Source organism: Mastigoproctus giganteus, chromosome 9 (assembly GCF_048544385.1).
Source record: "Mastigoproctus giganteus isolate SK-2022 chromosome 9, ASM4854438v1, whole genome shotgun sequence".
NCBI classification, from domain to species: Eukaryota; Metazoa; Arthropoda; class Arachnida; order Uropygi; family Thelyphonidae; genus Mastigoproctus; species Mastigoproctus giganteus.
The window spans coordinates 166,302,131-166,324,155 of NC_143583.1; the positions used below are offsets into that span (position 1 = coordinate 166,302,131).

At 38.4% G+C, this 22,025-nt stretch overlaps 1 protein-coding gene across 1 annotated transcript in view; it reads left to right on the forward strand.

The window, feature by feature from the left end:
- LOC150080869 (voltage-dependent calcium channel type A subunit alpha-1-like) overlaps nt 1-22,025 on the forward strand; it is a 1,489,217-nt gene that overhangs the window by 1,201,027 nt on the left and 266,165 nt on the right. Inside the window, exon 37 of the mRNA XM_090381686.1 lies at nt 8,631-8,727. Coding sequence (XP_090237812.1) covers nt 8,631-8,727 — 97 coding nt within the window. The remainder of the gene's footprint in view (nt 1-8,630; nt 8,728-22,025) is intronic.

Sequence of the window (22,025 nt, forward strand, 5' to 3'; positions counted from 1 at the left end):
TTGGCCACAACTTTTGCCCATCTCTACTCCCACCTCTGTGAAAACCAGATGGTTTGTCACTTCAGCCAAGGATAAAGCTGACCTGACCTGCTAGCATCCCATTTTGATTCCAACTCATGTATTAATGATCTTGGTAATACACCTCCCACCCACCATCCCCCAACATGCTCTATTCAATGCCTCCTGTGATCTTCTGTCAAAAGGATGTCAGAAGGATTTTGACCAATCTTCATGCTAAGAAAGCTCCTGTTCATTGCCGCCTTTTTTTCATTTTCTTATTCCAAAGGTGTTTTTCCTTCTGCTTGGAAATTCCTCATATCCAGCCAGTTCCTAAAAAGGGTGACAAATCCCTTCAATCCAATTATGGTCCCATTGTAATTACTTCTACTCTTTCTAAAGTAATGGAGAAATCAATTAACTGCCAACTCTTAAACTATCTAGAAACCTTCCGTCTGATCAACAATCGCCAGTATGGATTCCATCAGTGTCGATCCACTGGTGATATTCTGGCTTATGTTACCCATTTATGGACAAATTCAGTGGAAAAGTTCGGTGAAACACAAGCAGTTTCTCTTGACATCTCGAAGGCTTTCGATCATGTTTGGCATAAAGGTCCTCTAAACAAGCTTCCATCTTATGGTTTGCCGACTGTTTTTTGTAATTGGTTATCCATTTTTCTCTCTGATTGCTCACTGAGGGTGATGGTAGATGGCTCTCTGTCTTCTAACTTTTCCACTAATGCTGGTGTCCCCCAAGGTTCAGTTCTTTCCCCACTCTTTTCCTCTTGTATATTAATGACTTTCTTCCATTGACTGGAAATCCTATCCATAGTTTTGCCGATGATAGTACATTGCAATCCACAATCCATTTTGAGAAACCTTGTCCTGCTCAATCAGCTTCAACTTTTCGAATATCTGCTACCAGTTCCTTAAATCGCAATCTCCATGTAATTCTCATGTGGGGCAAAGACAACTTTTTTGATTTCAATCCTTCTAAAACTCAGTTTTGTCTTATATCACACAAAAAGGATTCTTCTGCTCCTATACTTAACTTTGGTGACACCCTAATTTCTAGACAAAATTATATCTCTTTTGGGTATTACCCTGACTTCTAATCTCTCTTGGCACAAGCACATTACAAATATTGCTTACTCTGCATCTAAAAAACTTGGTTTTCTCTTTTGCTCTCCCCATTACTTTTCTTCCAAACAGCTGTTCACTCTGTACAAATTGCAAATCCACCCCACCATGGAATATTGTTCCCACCTCTGGGGTGATGCCCCCAAAATCTCTCTAAGGCTTCTAGATTCCATTCAGAAGAGGGCAGTTAAGTTAATTAATGACTCATCTCTAAAAGAGTCTCTCCACTTGCTGTATCATAGACGTACTGTTTCTGCTACATGTCTTTTCTACAGATACTTCCATGGGCACTGTTCTTCTGAATAATCTGAATGGCTTCTATAATTCCCTCTCTCTCTTTCAAAACTGTCTGAACACATGCCGCCAACATCCATTTACTGCCCAACTTCAAACTCACAGAACCAACTTTTCATCTTCCTCATTTATTCATTCACTCTATTGCCGTTTTCTGGAACAACCTTCCTTCATACGTATTTCCTGAAAATTACAGTCTACTGAAGTTCAAGTCTAATGTCAACAAATATCTTCTTTCGTCTTCTCAACCTCCAACCCAAGCACGGTACTAAATACTATAGGTTCTAATACTGCTCGTGTTTGGGGTTTTCATAAAAAAAAAAATTCCATTGCCTCATTAATGTTTTCAAGCACTTTGTTAATTTTTGGTGCTTTTCTTTATGCGAGTCATCCAATTTATCTTTTGAGTCACTCCCTGTCACTGGCTTCTGTTTGTCAATTGTCTTCCCACTGTTCACAGAGGCTGCAATTTTTTTCTCACTCAAGTAATGCACAACTGGAGCTTCTGCATCCACCTCAATCCAAGCAACCAGGTAATTTTCTCCATGACTGCCACCAAGACATTACAAGCAGCCTTTGACCTTTGCTTCTTGTTCTGAAAATGCTGCTAATTCAAGGTTATCATTAGTGATCTTATCTTTTCCAATACATTTTTTCCAGAAGCTTTCAGTTGTTGTTGAGCTTACTTTCTCCCACACTAATCCAATATTGTATGTAATATCTTTCAATGTTAATATTATCAGAAAATCTTGAACTTGAATTTCTGAGTTCACAACACCATCAGGTAGCTCACCAAGATAGTAGGCTTTGAAGGCTCAAATAATGCCCTGATCCATGGGCTGAATTAATGCAGTTGTATTCCTAGGCAGAAACTGATCTTGCCATCTTTTGATTTCAGGACATCAGCTGAAGGATGAACTGGGCAGTGATCCGACAGTAACAGAGCCTTTTTCTTCAAGTGTTTTGGAAAGCAAGTGGCATCTCACTAACGATAAAAACTTACTTTCAAACCATGAAGCAAAAATATCACCCATCATCTAAGCATTGGAGATATTTTTACAATCACAGGTAGAGATTTCACAATGATGTGCTTAAAACACTGGGCACTTCGACTTTTACTGACACACAATGACTATAGCTTGTGATTTAGAGTCTTGTGTCTGCACAGTAACACAGTAATTTTCTGTTTGTTAGTTTTTATGCCCACTATATTGGGTGCCTTTTTAATATCCAATGACTTGCTGGGGAGAAACTTAAAGTACAATGCCATTTTGTTACAGTGATACAGTGAGTTCAGTTTTATCACAGTGAGTTCATCCATGAATTCACCATCTTGAATCACATTATGCAGAAATTCATAAAACACTTCTGCTGCTATAACAGAGCAGTTCTGCTGCTATCACCAGATGCTGACTCACCTACAAGACTAACCTGGAATATCCCATGAAGTCTTCCATCTCTAAAGCCACCCTTCAAAAGTTTAAATCATCTCCACTAACTAACTTATGAAATTTAAGTGCTTGTATTTTCAAAATTATCCCATTTATTGCTACTCCTTCACTACATTTTTGCAGAAACTACTTGGATAAGCATTGGTCCACATCACTGTTTTCACAAAGTCTAGTTTTCTTCTTTTGGAATCTTACTTCATCTTCTGTGGAGTCTAAGAATGAATGCAATTTTACTTCCTCTTTCATCCAACTACTGATTGTTTCTTCTGGAATTCCACACTCACAAAATATACTGCATATTTTTTTCAGCACTCGTAACTCTTTCAGTAATCTTTAAATTTTCTTCAGCTGTATAATTTTTTCTAATGTGTGTGTGACCATTACTTCAGTCCTACTGATTTACTAATTTTGCCATGTATTTATTTCCAATGCCCTAGAATTTACCATGTTTTGAGAAAACCAAATCAGAACCAAACTGTCCAGCCTATCATAGTGCCAAAGTGAAGTCACATGGTCTTTCCATAAATCACTTAACAGTTATTGTATATTTTTGTTTAGCCTTATCCTAAGTGTAACTTCTAATTGAAGAAAGCATGTCATTTGCTGTTGTTTACAAAATTTTCTCTGTAACTAATTACATTAGATACTAAATGAATTTTTGACAAATGGTAGCCATATTCCTTTCCAGAGTTACCTGTTTGATAGGCATTCCATTGATATACTCTTTTTACTCTTTTATTGCATCTCTAGCTGAGAGGAGAAATGGGTGTCTGCAGTAATTAATCACTAATGTGTCGTGTTGTTTTAAGCAAATATACAGCCAATTTTAGCTATTCCCCTCTTGGAAATAAGGTAGTAGGATGCACAGTAGATACAAATATATAAAGTATTCACTTTTTCCAGTTTTCAACTTGAAATTGCTAGCTCTTTGAACACACTACAATTTTTCATAATTTGTTTTGGGGTGTATGATCATACTTGTGGTATATCTGATACCGTGGTATGAAGAGGCACATTATGTTGAAGTTGCACTGTAGTTTGGATCCAAGTCAGTAATATTAGATTCCATTGTACTTTCTTTGATATTTTGAATTGAATAACAATCATCTAGATAGCTCAAAATCTGTTTCCCTATGGCATATTTCCTATCCATGATTTCCAATCTTTAAGGCAGATTGAACTTTCCCATATAGAGTCAATATCGGCATCCATCCTGAATATCCTGTACTCTCCATAATAATATTCTTCATCCCCCCCCGTCTCTCTCTCTCTCTCTCTCTCTCTCTCTCTCTCTCTCTCTCTCTCTCGATGTCACCATGTCTCCATTAGTCCTGTTATATTAACATTGATATTCCTGATCAAAAAGTCAAATTCATTTAATTTATGTATACTCTGGCATTACTATATAGAAATTAAATTTTGCATCTTTTGGCCTTTTTATAAATCTGATACATCTTTTATAATTGCTTAAACACTTTTCCCAGTGATATGAATGCTGGTGGTATTTACAGTTGTTTCAATGTTTCTTTCTGTTGTTGTTGGTATTAAGTTTAATGACTTAAGGGCTACTGAGGTCAAATTGTGTCAGTTCATAGTTTATTTTGTATATCTTATAACAACTGAATTATGTACATGTGTATAAGCCAGTACCCTTTATGTTAAGACTTCTTTTACGTTGGTATGATTTCCAAAATGTGAGTGATACTGGATCTCACCATGATGCCTGTCATAACCTCAAAAAATGTGATCCATACTCCATGTTAGCAGGTACAGGGAGATGTTATCTTTTGTCATGCGTGTGTGTTATGGAGGTTTATCAGCACATAAGCTGTTTTGTCATGCAATGATTCAATATCTATTAGACTCATAAATAGCACTTGTCCAGCAGCTCACACTGCAAAAGAGCATGCTGCCAAAAACTAAAAAAATATGTGTAAGTACTTCTGTATTAACATTTTAGCGTGTGTCAAAAACCTATTTCATAATTACTGATTGTAATTTTATTCCAAATGGATACTGTAGTATACGCTGCACTAAATTTTTTTCTGTTTTTTCATTTTATAGGTATGTATAATACTATATATAGGATAATTCCCTTAGATAGGATAATTAACTCTTAGAATTTTATAATCAAGGACCAAACGTGTTTGGTCGGTGATTACAATATAAGTAATTTTACTTACTTATATTACTTATATTGAGTTATGCTCAGTATAAGTAATTTTGATATATCATTTTTAAAATATTCTTAAACCTGCTTTCCATTTACTTTGTCTAAAAATATCAGCTTTCATTTATTACCAAAACAAGGGCTATTTAAGAACCCATTTTAGATAATTCTTCTTCTGACCCTTTCCTTAGAATGAATAACTTCTAAGAATTAGAAAAATAATTGGAAACTTAGCAGTTTCCTTTGAATCTGCTTTGAATCTGTATAAGCTATCAACTTTTACCAACGACAGATGGAAGTTTGTTCCATTGTTCCAGCAATCAACCACCCGCTGGCTAAAGGCAAACTTCCGCACATCTATCTTTCCTCAATTTGAATTTATGCCCTCTCAGGCGATTATTCTGAGCAAGAGGAAGAATCCCATCAGCATTGAGCATGCTCAAGTAATACAAGCCTTTATACACCTCAATCAGATCACCTCACAGGTGCCTAGTTTTCAGACACTGTAATTTGCAAAATTTAAGCCTTACTTCATAGGAGCAACCCTTTGTTCCATTCACTAATCTTGTTGCCCTTCTCTGTACTCATTCCAACAGCTCTACATCCTTCTTAAAATGAGGCCTCCGGACCTGTATACAGTACTCAAGGTGTGGCCTGAGTACTGTATACAGTACTCAGGCCACACAAGTACAAACCAGGTGATTATCCTCTTGGTTTGTACTATACAGTACAAACCAAGAGGATAATCACCTCCTTATCCCTGCTAGAAAAATTCGTGTCTATCTTTGACAACACATCATGAGCTGCACTGTTCAGAAAACTTCATATCTGCCTGCACAATTACCCCCAGGTCCTTTTCACTCTCTACCACTGTCAGTGTAGTACCACACAGTTGATACGTTACTCTGGGGATACTGCATCCCATATGCAGTGCTTTACATTTGTCAATATTAAACTTCAGTTGCCACCTCTCAGCCCATCTGCTCAACTTTTCTAGATCCTGTTGCAACAGTGTACTGTCATTAGTGTCATTTACAACCTTGCCGACCTTCGTATCGTATGCAAACTTGGATATTAAGCCTGATATACCATCATTAATGAATATAGAAAACAACAATGGACCCAATACCAAACCCAGGGGGACTCCACTAATAACATTAGTCTATGAAGAGCAGTGTCCATTGATTATCACTCTCTGTCTTCTCCCACTCAACCATCCCTTTATCCATAGCAGCAATTTGTCTCCAATGCCACACTACTCCAATTTGTGCAGCAGTCTTCCATGTGCAACTGTATCAAAAGCCTTTCTAAGATCCAAATATATGATATCAAATTTATTCTTTGCATCCAGTTCCTTTGTGGTTTGGTTTGGTTTGGTTTTTTTTTTTTTTAGGAGCATTAGCAACTAAGGCCATATTGCTCCAGGATATGCGGTGGTCATTCCTTAACCTTTCCGCATCCTCCGTATTTGGTGGTGACGGGCTCGAACCCCGGTCTAATCAAGAAGCGTGTGCTACGCACTGCTGCTCCTTCCCACCTGGCTACGGAGGCGCCTAGTTCCTTTGTGACTATATCATAGTATCCACTCAGATTGGTCAGACAAGACTTCCCCTTAACAAACCCAGGCTGTGTCTGAGCTATAATTGAAGTCTTGTCTAGATGATCCTGCAATGCTTCTTTAACCAGTGCCTCCATTAATTTCCCTGGAACAGAAGTTAAACTAATAGGTCTCTAATTACCTGTGTCTCCCTTTGATCCTCTTTTGTGGATTGGGGTCACATTTGCACATTTTCAGTCCATGGGTACCTCCCCTGAATCCAAGGAAGTTCTCATAATTACAGCTAAGGGTTTGCTTACTTCCTTTGCTGCCTCCTTTAATATAACTGGATAGATTACATCCACCCCAGGTGCCTTTCTTATGTTAAGCATAAACAATTTCTTCTCCACTTTTCTCTGAGTTATTACAAGATTATATAGCTTACTGCCAGAGTTTAATACACCTCTGGCATTCCCCTCCCTTAATAACTCCTCATGTGTCAATGTAGATTCAAAATATTCATTTAGTTTGTTAGCTATCTGAGCAGGATCATCAACAGTTGAACCATCGATATCAAGTGGACCAATCTGATTCATCCCCTTCCTTCTAGAGTTTACATAAGTAAAGAACTCTTTGCTGTTTTTCTTTGCATCCTTTGCCAAAGATTTCTTGTAATCTGCCTTTGCCTGCCTAACCTCCTTTGTGACTTGGTTACAGACCAGCTTATATCTATCATAGGCTTCTGTGTCACCTATTAATTTATTCGTATTCCACTCACTTTTCTTCTTAACTCCATGGGCTCACATCTCGTGAAATGGGCTTTGCACACCCAGGTATTGAGCTGGATATCATCATTCTTCTCTTTCTTGGTGATTCCCATTTACTTCTCTCTCTCTCTCTCTCTCTCTCTATCTCTCTCTCTCTCTCTCTCTCTCTCTCTCTCTCTCTCTCTCTCTCTCTCTCGGGGTAATTTAGAATTTTTTTTTTTTTTGGCTGGTGCAGCATAAGCCTCAAGCTTCCTTTCACCATATGGCTAATAATAATGTCTAATTAGTTCATCTGACATCTATTTAGGCCTAAATCTTGAACAATATTTCTTAGTTGGTATGAAAAGCCTGGTAGCTTCCAAGATTATTTCTTTGAATGCTTTCCATTTTGAATTTGCTGTTGGTAACATCATCATCAGTTGATCCCACCGTATAGAATTTAAATACTGTCTCAGAACACCATAGTCACCTTTATTAAAGCAAAAACTATTCCCAATACACCTGATAGTAGTTACCACTTTGAGTAAATCCCACTTCAGCACACTGTGATCACTGTCACCTAGTGGTTCCTTTATCTGCAGATTCGTAATGCATGAAGAATCACTACTGATAATCAGATGAAGAGTATTACTCCCTCTAGTTGCCTCCCAAACAGGCTGCTGTTGAAAACAGTCATTGAATAAATCCATAAAAGCCTTGCTAGTGTGTGAGTGACCAACCCACAAATTCCAGTGAATCTCTGGGAAATTAAAATCCCCTAATATAAGACACCTTGATTTACTGCCCCTCTGTTTCTCTGCACAATTGCTCATTATACTCATCTGATTCATTAGGCATATAACGCACACCTACTCTCATATTTCCTTTCCCAGTGCTTATGCATTACGCATTATACTCCCCAAATTCCAATTCTGCTTTGTTTATGTCTGTGTGACACCACGTCTCTGATATCCCAACAATATCTGTCTGATATCTTGACTAGCACTTCAAGCTCATCATTGGAATGAATAAATTTATTCCAAGAATTGGTTGTAGGGTAATGAGCTGTATTTGTATGTATATTTTTCAATAGACTTTGAATACTGCCTCTGTCTGTCTGTCACACTGTGTGTGTGTGTGTGTGTGTGTGTGTGTGTGTGTGTGTGTGTGTGTGTGTGTGTGTGTGTGTGTGTGTGTGTGTGTGTGTGTGTGTGTGTGTGTGTTTCTGATACTCATACTTCTATTTTGAATGAACAAAACTAATTTTATTTGTGACTCTTTTAATAACATTAGTGGCTGCGTCCATTATACCGAAATGTATGATATGTTAAGGAATATGGATCCACCCCTGGGATTTGGTAACAAGTGCCCATACAGATTGGCCTATAAGGTAGGTTATTTACTATATTACATCCAGAATAATATTCCTTTAATTAATGCATAATTTTATATTTTTGAAAAATATTCAATGTTTTTTAGTAAATTTCAGATTATGTGGGCAGTGAAGGTAACAAAATTAACCCCATGAACCACTTTGACATGATGCAAAGAAGCAAAAGCATATTCAGCATCAGCAAAAACTTATATATACATACCAATGTTATTTGTTTGTTTATCTGAGCCTTCTTTATTATAGATTGCAGTTTATACTTCCCCCTTCTTTTTTTTTTTTTTTTTATGGAAACCCCAAATACAAAAGGTATTATAAACTTTTGTACTTAGTGCTATACATGGTTGAAGGTTGAGAAGATGAATTTGGCATGCTGTAAAAATGTCAAATTTGAAAAATGACATTTTGTTTGTTTATTTGGTTTTTAGGAGCATTAGCAACTAAGGCCATATTGCTCTGGGGATATGCAGAGGGCATTCCCTGACCTTTCCGCATCCTCCGTATTTGGTGATCACGGGCTCGAACCCCGGTCTAATCAAGAAGTGTGTGCTACGCACTGCTGCTCCTGGCTACGGAGGCACCTTTGAAAATGGAAATGAATAAAATGATCTAATATATGCTCATTTTTTAGTTCTATAGTTAGGACTATAGTTAGCCAATTTCAGGTGATGGGAATAAGATCCCCCCCCACCTGGATTATTCTGAAATTTTCAGACCATGTCAAAACAGTTTATAAACTGAATTGAGACGTATAAAACATGATAGAGACATTATAAAAATTTAAAGACATAACACAATGGCACAATATTATTATTATTATTATTATTACCCATATGGTGCAAGGAAGCCTGAGGCTTATTCTGCACAAGCAAAAAAAAAAAAAAAAAAATTGCGAATTACCCTGAGAGAGAGAAAGAATCAGAAGTAGAAGGGAATCAAGAAGAGAAAAATGATGATATCCAGCTCAGGACCCTGGGTGTGCCAAGCCCATACTCACCAGATGTGAGCCCCTGTGGTTAACCCCTGAGTTTCCCTGCACAATAACAGTGTCATCAGCATATGCCATCGTGGTGATAGCTTCAAACCTTCTGTTAAGCCAAGAGTCAAATACAAGATTCCAACACCAGGGCCCCAATATTTACTCCTGTGGACATTCTCGTGAAACATTTCTGGAGACCTGTACAGATCCACTCTTGATGTTATGGAACAATGTGAGAAATAATTTGACAAAATATTATATATTGGCCTTGACATTTTGGCCTGCTGGAACCTCTCCAGGGCACTTTGCCACCAAAGGGTGTCAAAGGCCCCTTTGAATTCCACAAAGAGCCCAAACAAATATTTAGTTGTAGTCTCCACCTATGATGCTAGAAGAGAAGCAATTGCACCATCCGTATCCTTGCCACGTGTGAATTCATATTGCACCAGAGACGAAAGTCTTTTATTATTAGTGTAGCCTATTAGTGTTGGCAGTCAAAACACGTCCAGCAATGACCTTCTCAAGTGCCTTGCCTTGCCCAAAACGGAGAGCAGGGCAATAGGCATGTAAGAGGACAGATCAGACTCACTCCTCTCTGATTTTTTTAAGTAAGATCTTCCATGCCCTAGGAAAAACACCCTGCAAAAGAAAAGGGTTAAATAAACCAAGGGTAACAGCAGAATATGATTAAAGAGGACTGTGCGCTCTGGATTCATTATTATTATTGTGGATTATTGCGTGACACGCAATAATAATAATAATAATAATGACAGCAGAAACAATATTCTAAACCCGTGTAATCACATAACCTCCAAACTATCATTAGCTGGGCATTTTCCAGAGCGCATTGATCTGATAGTAGAGTCAATCTCCTCCATTGAGAAAGGGAGTTCATCAGGAGAACCAGTATAGGCAGAGTTTTTCATTTTGATTTCTGCTTGCATGGGATGAACACGATCCTCAAGTTGCTGATACGCTTAAAATGAACAGGAATAACAGAACTCTCAACCTCTTTCTCAAACTGACATTGTGAATATCAATAGATAGGCAGTTTTTTTTGTTCTTTGAAAATAATAATTTTATATAACAGGTTTTATACATTAATTTGTAATTCAAAAATATTTAAATACTAAGAAAATTAAGAATTTTAGATAATTTCTGCTTCAGTAAAATTTGATCTTGCCTTTTGGCTTATCCACATTAACTTTTAAACTTAGCGTGAACAGTAACCAGCCTCCCTCCTTTTTTTTTTTTTTTTTTTCCCAACATTTTCTTCCAAACAAGGATGTTTAAACAAAAATGGCATCAAAACAGCTTTAACAAGTATTGTGGATAAAGGATCCTCCGTTAAAAATACCAACTTCAATATTTCTCATTAGAAATTCACCCTCATTAAAATCCAAAGTTCTTAAAGACAAAATCACTTTCAAACTTTGAAAAAATCTGCTTAAGCAAATATACTAAAGGAAGAATCTGAATGAAGTAAAAAAACGGAAAATCTCATTTGCAGTGCTATTAGCATTAGCAGGGGAAAATGATATACAAGAAACTAAGCTTATATAGCATCAACCAAAAAACACCCTTCTCATTTCACCCATCCATTAATTCCAAATGTTTTATAGTTCTGCTTAAGTTATTTGAGTTGCTGATATCCACAACAACAGATATGTTTTTTCCAACTATCAACCACCTGCTGCCTAAAGGTGAATTTCTGAAGAACCTTCAATTGTGCTTCCTTAATTTTAATGTATGCCCCTTCAGTTGAGTAAACTCAGCAAGAGGAAGATACCCATTAGCATTGAGCTTACTCAATCCATTTTGAAGCCTTATGCATCTCTAATAGATCACCTCGCAGGTGACTAGTCTCCAGAAGCTGCAATTTGCAGAACTTAAGAATTTTATTGGAAACACCAACCCTTTGTTCCACTCACCAATCTTGTTGCCCTTCTCTGTACTCGTTTCAGCAGCACTACATCTTTCCTGAAGTGAGACCTCCAAACCTATATACAGTACTAAAGTTGTGGCCTGACCATTGCCTTATACAAGGGGACAATCATCCCCTTATCCTGCTAGCAAAATTCCTATATATCATTGACAAGACACTACTCTTGCCCCCTTTTTGCACTGTTCAGAAAATTCCTTATCTGACTGCACAATTACCCCTAAATCCTTTTCATTCTCCACTACCCTGAGTGTAGTACCACCAAGTTCATACGTTATCTGGGGTTACTGCTACCCATATACAGTAATTTACATTTGCCAATGTTAAACTTCAGTTGCCAATCTGGAAAACTTCAGCCCATCTGCTGAACTTTTCCAGATTCTGTTTAGCATTAGCATTACCATTAGTAGAGGCATATGATGCAAGAAAACAAACTTATGCAGCTTCAGCCAAAAAAAAAAAAAAAACCACTCCCATTTCACCCCTCTGTTCGTTCAAAATACCTGTCCAGCTGAGATTTAAATTTATTTAGACTATCAACTTCCGCTACAAGGGATGGAAGTCTGTTCCACCAACCAACCAACTACCAGCTGGCTAAAGGCAAATTTCTGCACTTCTATCCTACATCTGTCTTTCCGCAATTTGAATTTATGCCCTCTCAGGTGATTATTCTGAGCAAGAGGAAGAATTCCATCAAAATTAAGCATGCTCAAACGATACAAGCTTTTATACAACTCAATTAGATCACTTCGCAGGTACCTAGTCTCCAGACACTGTAATTTGCAAAATTTAAGCCTTTCTTCATAAGAACAACCCTTTGTTCCATTCACTAATCTTGTTGCCCTTCTCTGTACTCGTTCCAGCAGCTCTACATCCTTCTTGAAATGAGGCCTCCAGACCTGTATACAGTACTCAAGGTGTGGCCTGACCATTGCCTTATACAAGGAAATAATCACCTCCTTATCCCTGCTAGAAAAATTCCTGTATATCATTGACAAGACACCATGTGCTACTCTTGCAGACCGTCTGCACTGCTCAGAAAACTTCATATCTGCCTTCACAATTACCCCCAGGTCCTTTTCATTCTCTACCACTGTCAGTGTAGTACCACACAGTTGATACGTTACTCTGTGGTTTCTGTTTCCCATATGTAGTACTTTACATTTGTCAATGTTAAACTTCATTTGCCACCTCTCAGCCCATGTGCTCAACCTTTCCAGATCCTGTTGCAGCAGCATTGCGTCAGTAGTGTCCTTAACAACTCTGCTGACGAGGCTACTAGAGACGGTCGTGTTCAAAGCCGCTAAGTGGATTTTTCTTATTTATTGATTTGAAATTATTGTTTTTCTAAAACTTTTGATTTAAATTTAGTAGTATAACATTATTTTGTGATTTTCGGATTAATTTGGTGTATTTATTCTTTACTCGGCCTTGTAATTGCATAAAAGTATCGGTAAGGGTTTCCACGTGTTTCAACTCCGCTACTGTTCGTAAATTTCCCGCCATTGTGATACGATAGCGTTAGTTGAACTTCGTTAGCAGTTAAATTGTACGTTTAAATAAATACATATAACGACTTAGATTACAAACGTAATATAATTAATTATATTTAACATAATTAATTATAATTAATTAATAAATTAATAGAATCATGACTCAGACCAGAGCAGCAAAGCAAAAGGCTCAAGCTAATGGAAGTGTTGTGGCTCAGAGCAGAACTGAGGGGGGCAGTTGACCTCTGACTCACAGCCTTATAAAATGCACTGTTTGCTTGATGTTTGCAGAGCAATCGGGTACAGGACATGATACTGCCATGGGGGATGTCTTGTGTGCGCGATGCAAGGAGTGTATCGATATCAGGCAACAACTCGGCGTTCTTGTGGGCCTATATGAGAGCTTGAAGGACAGGGTGGATGCCCTCGAAGAAACTAAATTGAGGGGCCCATCAAGCTCTCAGCTGCCCACATCAATGCCAGAGCTTGCACTTGGGCATCGCGTGACACAGAGGCAACCCCCAAGGCAGAATGCGCTGGTCCCGAAGGAACTAGTAGTTGTTGGTGACTCTATTGTCAGGGAAACGGGGAACATGCTTTGTAAAAAAGATAGGTGGAACAGGACCAGGGTATGTCTGCCAGGGGCAAAGTTTGATGACGTTGTAGAGCGAATATCATCTTTTAAGGGCACAAAAGGTGATATAGTTGTACACGTTGGCACTAATAATATTAAGAGTAGGAGACCGTCAGAATTACTTAACAAGTACAGGTCACTGCTGAACAAAAGCCGAGAATTAGGGTTGAATTTGAAAGTGTCTGCAATTCTGCCCAGACACGATAGGAGGGAGTATATGATGAGAGCGTTGTCGATCAATTCGGCCCTGGAAAGATTGTGCAAGGCTCAAGGGGTAGATTTTTTTCAGCCTGGACTGTACTTATTAACAGGAGAGATTGCTTCTACAGGGATGGGATACACTTAAATAGAAAGGGTGCAAGAATATTTGCTGATACTATTGAGGCAGTGTTAGGTGGGTCGGAAAACTGCTAGCTTGGGGGGAGACAAAGACCAATAGATTGACAGTAGCCACTGGCAGAGGTGAAAGAGATTCTTGCAGTGCATTCTATTAGAATGAGCAGAAGCCTGAAAAACAAGATGCATGGTATTTCAGAGACTGCTGGGAGCCATTGCGGTACAAGTAAACACATGGGTTGTGTTAGGGTAGCTAAGAATAGAAACAGGTGCAGGTATACTTGTGTGTACACCAATGCTAGGAGTTTAGTAAATAAATTTGATGAATTTGAGGTATTGCTCAAAACATCAAAGGCAGATATTGTTGGGATATCAGAGACGTGGTGTCACACAGATGTAAGGGATGCAGAACTGCAATTTGGGGAGTACAACGTCTACAGAAAGGATAGACAGGATAGGAAGGGGGGGAGGGGTTATGCTATTAGTTAAGAAACACATAAAAACCAAGGAAGTGAAGCCAGTCGACATCGCTGGACAGTGCAGTGTTGAGTCAGTTTGGTGTAACATAAGCATTGGGAGATCAAAATTGAGAGTAGGAGTGTGCTATAGGCCTAATGACTCTGATGAGTATAATAAGGAACTGTACAGGGAAATAGAGTGGGCCAGTAAATCAGAGAGTCTTATAATGGGAGATTTTAATTTCACAGATATTGACTGGAATTTGGGGGCTGGTTACTCACGCACTAGCAGGACTTTTGTGGATTTATTGGATGATTGTTTTCTACATCAGCATGTTCGGGAGGCAACTAGAGGGAGTAATACTCTTGATTTGATTATCAGCAGTGATTCTTCATGCATTAAGAATCTGCAGATAAATGAACCACTAGGTGGCTGTGATCACAGTGTGCTGAAGTGGGATTTACTCAAAGAGGTAACTACCATTAGGGGTAAAGGGAAGGGTTATTGCTTCCGTAAAGGCGACTACGATGGACTGAGACAGTATTTAAATTCTATACAGTGGGACCAACTGATGATGTTACCAACAGCAAATTCAAAATGGGAAGCATTCAAAGAACTTATCTTGGAAGCTACTAGGCTTTACATACCAACTAAGAAATATTGTTCAAGGTTTAGGCCAAAATGAATGTCAGATGAACTAATGAGGCATATGGCAGAGAAGAAAAATGCATGGGATACTTACAAATTAACACATGACACAGAAGCCTATGATAGATACAAGTTGATATGCAACCAAGTTACAGAGCAGGTTAGGCAGGCGAAGGCAGATTACGAGAAATCCTTGGCAAGGGATGCAAAGAAAAACAGCAAAGAGTTCTTTACTTATGTAAACTCTAGAAGGAAGGGGATGAATCAGATTGGTCCACTTGATATTAATGGGTCAACTGTTGATGATCCTGCTCAGGTAGCTAACAAACTAAATGAATATTTTGCATCGACATTCACACATGAGGAGTTATTCAGCAAGGGGAATGCCAGAGGTGTATTCAACTCTAGCAGTAAGCTACAGAATCTTGAAATAACTGGGAGTAAAGTGGAGGAGAAATTGTTGAAGATAAACACAAGAAAAGCACCCGGGGTGGATGGGATCTATCCAGTTATATTAAAGGAGGCAGCAAAGGAAGTAAGCAAACCCTTAGCCATAATTATGAGAGCTTCCTTGGTCTCAGGGGAGGTACCCATAGACTGGAAATGTGCAAATGTGACCCCAATTCACAAAGGAGGATCAAAGGCTGACACAAGTAATTATAGACCTGTGAGCTTAACTTCTGTTCCAGGAAAATTAATGGAGGCACTGGTTAAAGAAGCACTGCAGGATCATTTAGACAAGACTTCAGTTATAGCTCAGACACAGCATGGTTTTGTTAAGGGGAAGTCTTGCCTGACCAACTTGATTGGATACTATGATGCAGTCACAAAAGAACTGGATGCAGGGAATAACTTTGATATTATATACTTGGATCTTAGAAAGGCTTTTGATACTGTTGCACATGGAAGACTGCTACACAAATTGGAGCAGTGTGACATTGGAGGCAAATTGCTGCTATGGATAAAGGAGTGGTTGAGGGGGAGAAGACAGAGAGTGGTAATCAATGGACACTGCTCATCGTGGACTAATGTTATTAGTGGAGTCCCTCAGGGCTCAGTGTTGGGTCCATTATTGTTTTCTGTATTTATAAATGATATTGATGATGGTATATCAAGCTTAATGTCCAAGTTTGCAGACGATACAAAGGTTGGCAGGGTTGTCAAGGACACTACTGACACTGTGCTGCTGCAACAGGATCTGGAAAGGTTGAGCAGATGGGCTGAGAGGTGGCAAATGAAGTTTAACATTGACAAATGTAAAGTACTACACATGGGAAACAGCAACCGCAGAGCAACGTATCAACTCTGTGGTACTACACTGACAGTGGTAGAGAATGAAAGGGACTTGGGGGTGGTTGTGCAGGCAGATATGAAGTTCTCTGAGCAGTGCAGATGGGCTGCAAGAGTAGCTCATGGAGTATTGTCAATGATATACAGGAATTTTTCCAGCAGGGATAAGGAGGTGATTATTCCATTGTATAAGGTAATGGTCAGGCCACACCTAGAGTACTGTATACAGGTCTGGAGGCCTCATTTCAAGAAGGATGTAGAGCTGCTGGAACGAGTACAGAGAAGGGCAACAAGATTAGTGAATGGAACAAAGGGGTGCTCTTACGAAGAAAGGCTTAAGTTTTGCAAATTACAGTGTCTGGAGACTAGGCACCAGCGAGGTGATCTGATAGAGGTGTATAAAAGCATGAATGGTTGAAGCATGCTCAATGCTGATGGGATTCTTCCTCCAGCTCAGAAAAATCACCTGAGAGGGCATAAATTCAAATTGAGGAAAGACAGATGTAGGATAGATGTGCGGAAGTTTGCCTTTAGCCAGCGGGTAGTTGGTTGGTGGAACAGACTTCCATCCTCTGTTGTGGAAGTTGATAGCCTAAATAAGTTTAAGGCTCAGCTGGACAGGTATTTTGAACGAACAGAGGGGTGAAGTGGAAGTGGGTTTTTTTTTTTTTTTTGGCTGATGCTGCATAAGCTTGCTTTCTTGCATCAAATGCCTCTACTAATGCTAATGCTAATGCTAACTCTGCCAACCTTTGTATCATCTGCAAACTTGGACATTAAGCTTGATATAGGATCAATATCATTTATAAATACAGAAAACAACATCAACCCAACACTGAACCCTGAGAGACTCCACTAATAACATTAGTCCATGATGAGCAGTGTCCATTGATTACCACTCTCTGTCTTCTCCCCCTCAACCATCCCTTTATCCATATTGGAAGCAGCAATTTGCCTCCAAAGCCACCCTCTCCAATTTGTGCAGCAGTCTTCCATGTGCAACAGTATCAAAAGCCTTTCTAAGATCCAAATATATAATATCAAAATTATTCCCTGCATCCAGTTCTTTTGTGACTACATCATAGTATCCAATCAAATTGTTCACGCAAGACTTTTCCTTAACAAAACCATGCTGTGTCCGAGCTATAACTGAAGTCTTGTCTAGATGATCCTGCAGTGCTTCTTTAACCAGTGCCTCCATTAATTTTCCTGGAACAGAAGTTAAACTCACAGGTATATAATTACTTGTGTCAGCCTTTTATCCTCCTTTGTGAATTGAGTTCACATTTGCACTTCTCCAGTCTATGGGTACCTCCCCTGAGTCGAAAGAAGCTCTCATAATTTATGGTTAAGGGTTTGCTTACTTCATTTGCTGCCTCCTTTAATATAACTGGATATATCCCATCCACCCCAGGTGCCTTTCTTATGTTAAGCATAAACAATTTTTCCTCCACTTTTCTCTGACTTATTACAAGATTATACAGCTTACTGCCAGAGTTTAATACACCTCTGGCATTCCCCTCCCTTAATAACTCCTCATGTGTGAATGTAGATGCAAAATACTCGTTTAGTTTGTTAGTCACCTGAGCAGGATCCGCAACTGTTGAACCATCAATATCCAGTGGACCAATCTGATTCATCACTTTCCTTCTAGAGTTTACATGGGTAAAGAACTCTTTTCTGTTTTTCTTTGAATCCTTTGCCAAGCATTTCTCATAATCTGCCTTTGCCTGCCTAATATCCTTTGTGACTTGGTTACAGACCAACTTATATCTATCATAGGCTTCCATGTCACCCATTAATTTATATGTATCCAATGCATATTTCTTCTCTGCCATATGTCTCATTAGTTCATCTGACATCCATTTATGCCTAAACTTTGAACAATATTTCTTAGTTGGTATGTAAAACCTAGTAGCTTCCAAGATAAGTTCTTTGAATGCTTCCCATTTTGAATTTGCTGTTGGTAACATCATCAGTTGGATCCCACTGTATAGAATTTAAATGCTGTCTCAGACCATCGTAGTTCCCTTTACGAAAGCAAAACCCTTCCCTTTACCCCTGATGATAGTTACCTCTTTGAGTAAAACCCATTTCAGCACACTATGATCACTGCCACCTAGTGGTTCCTTTATCTGCAGATTCTTAATGCATGAAGAATCACTACTGATAATCAGATCAAGAGTATTACTCCCTCAGTTGCCTCCTGAACATGCTGATATAGAAAACAATCATCCAATAAATCCACAAAAGCTTTGCTGGTGTGTGAATAACCAACCCACAAATTCCAGTCAATATCTGGGAAATTAAAATCCCCCATTATAAGACTCTCTGATTTACTGGTCCACCCTATTTCCCTGTACAGTTTCTTATTATACTCATCAGAGTCATTAGGCCTATAGCACACTCCTACTCTCAATTTTGATCTCCCAATGCTTATGTCACACCAAACTGACTCGACACTGCACTGTCCAGCGATGTCGACTGGCTTCACTTCCTTGGATTTTATGTGTTTCTTAACTTATAGCATAATCCCTTCTTTCCATCCTTTCTGTACACATTGTACTCCCCATATTCCAATTCTACACTGCTTATATCTGTGTGGCCCTACGTTTCTGATATCTCAACAATATCCACTTTTGATGTCTTGACCAGCACTTCAAATTCATCAAATTTATTTATTATACTCCTAGCATTGGTGTTCATGGAAATATACATAGACCAATTCTTACTCTGTTACCCTAATGTAACCCATGTATTTACTTGTTCCATAACGGCTCCCAGCAGCCCTTGTTGTTGTTGTTGTTTGGTTTTTAGGAGCATTAGCAACTAAGGCCATATTGCTCGGGGGATATGTGGTGGTCATTCCCTGACCTTTCCACATCCTCTGTATTTGGTGGTCATGGGCTCGAACCCCGGTCTAATCAAGAAGCGTGTGCTACGCACTGCTGCTCCTGCCCACACGGCTACGGAGGCGCCAGCAGCCCTTGTAATCCCCCATTACCTTGCTTTGCAGGCTGCTGCTCATTTCAATAGAAGCAGTGCAAGAATCACTTTCAACTCTGCCTGTGGCTACAGTTAATTCAAGTCTGTGAATCTACCCAGACTACCAGTTTTCTGACCCACCTAATACTGCTTGATAGCATCAGCAAATATTCTTGCACTCTTTCTATTTAAGTGTATCCCATCCCTGTAGAAACTCTCCTGTTAACAAACACAGACCACGCTGAGAATATTTAAGCACCAAGAGCCTTGCACAATCTCTCCAGGGCTGAATTGATGGAAAAGGTTCTCCTCGTATACTCCCTCCCATCATGTTCGGGCAGAATTGCAGACACTTTCAAATTTTACCCTAACTTGCAACTTTTGTTTCAACATTGACCTGTACTTGTTAAGCTATTCTGCAGATCTCCTACTCTTAATGTTATTAGTGCCAACATGTACAACAATATCATTCTTTTTGTCCTTAAAAAATGATATCTGCTCTGCAACGTCATCAACCTTTGCCCATGGCAGACATACCCTGGTCCTATTCTACCTATCCTTTTTGAACAATATAATTTCCTGTCTCCCTGAAAATAGAGTCACCGACAATAACTAGTTCCTGTGGGGCCAGTGCATACCGCCCTGAAAGTTGCCGCTGTGTTGTGATGATCAAGTGCAAGCTCTGGCATTGATGTGGGCAGCTGAGAGACCTTCATGAGTCCCCCAATTTAAGTCCTTCGAGGGCATGCATCTACCCTGTCCTTCAAGCTTTCATAGAGGCCCATAACAATGCTGAGTTTGTCCCTAACTTCTTCACACTGCTTACATCGAGCACACACAGACATCCATCCCCTTTGCAACATCATGTCCCATCCCAGAAAGTTCTGCAAACATTTCACAAGTTGCATGTTTCTTTAGGCTGTGATGCATTGGAGAATCACCCCCTTCTGTTCTCTCCAAGCCACAGCACTCCTGCTACTTTGTGCATGTTGCTTTGCTGCTCTGGGGCATGACTTCTGTTTAAATATAATTTAATTAATTAACAATGAAAATTAATAAAATTAATAAATTTAATTGATTAATTTACTGCACTATACTTGACTATACAGTCCTATACTAAGCTAATGCAGTATTACATATTCCGCTGTATACATTTACGTTATACCTCAGCTATGAAATTCGAGATATACGTTATCAAGTTATATTATACCATAATGATCACAATGCTAAATCAGTTTTATCCTTAGTTAAATACAAAAGATATATGCCCAAAAAGTAATTAAAACCTTCAAAATACTTAATTACAATTAAAACTCTACTATTCTTCCACACTACTGATTACACTATGATATTCCAGCCGAAACACCAATACGATAGCGGTAAGAGTAGCGAGTTGTAACTTACAATAGTCACTAGCTAAATTTTAAAAAATATGCTAACGAACACTACTAAGCCTATTTAATCTATTTGTAAAATATAAATTAATATGTTAACTTATCAAAAATACGAAAAAATTTCAATGAAAACTTATCAGCTTGCAGCAGCTACAGAAGTAAAGAACTTATTGATGATCTGTGATTACAACCATAGTGCACTCTTTCAATACAGTCACAATAATTTGATGAGTTAGTGGAGGCAATATAATTTTCTTAAAAATCTCAGTACAGGTGAACAAATGGAAACCAAGCTGTATTTGGAATGGCCAACCCCCTTTACAACCTTATTTACTAATATGACTAAATATTAAACACTATTTTTGGAAAACAACCTTGAGACAACTTTTTTATACAAATTAACCAGTATGCTTAAATATACAAACTAGCTTTCCCCAAAAATTAGGGATCTGAGAATTTTCATTTTTGATCTACTTGTTTTCCACATTTCCAAGTCATCGGCTTATCCATGTTAAGGCCTCATTAACACAATAACAACACAAAAATTTATACACAAAATTTTAAACTTATATATGTGACCTCTTAACATCTAGTTAATGACTAATCAGTTAGACTTAGTGATAGGGTTAGCACCCTTGCCATTGGGAGGCAGGTTACTACTGTATAGAATTCATATTATATTACATAATATCACAATGTAAAAAAAAACATAAATCACATTTGTACTTCCAAGAAGCTGGATTAAAAATTCTGGATTACGTGAACACAGCCACTCCTAGTCTCTCAACAACTCCTGCAATAGTCTCGCTAAACTTCAACTCTACGTATCTTATAACTATGCTCTGCCGTACATTAAAAATATAACTTCAAATAAACAATAAAAACCTCAAAAATGCAAAAGTATACAATTAAAATTATATAAATAAACTTTATATGCTATATACAAAATTCTTATGCAACTATTTACATTAAATATCATAATTTTCAGTTAAAATTTTGCTGCTGCCTTACAAATACCGCCTTTATAAATTTCTTAAAAGCCATATTTTCATCTATGCTTTCAAAGATGCCACTTGGCTCAATACTATCTACATCACCCATTTTAAATGTGAATTCCCTTCTAAGGTCATTATAACTA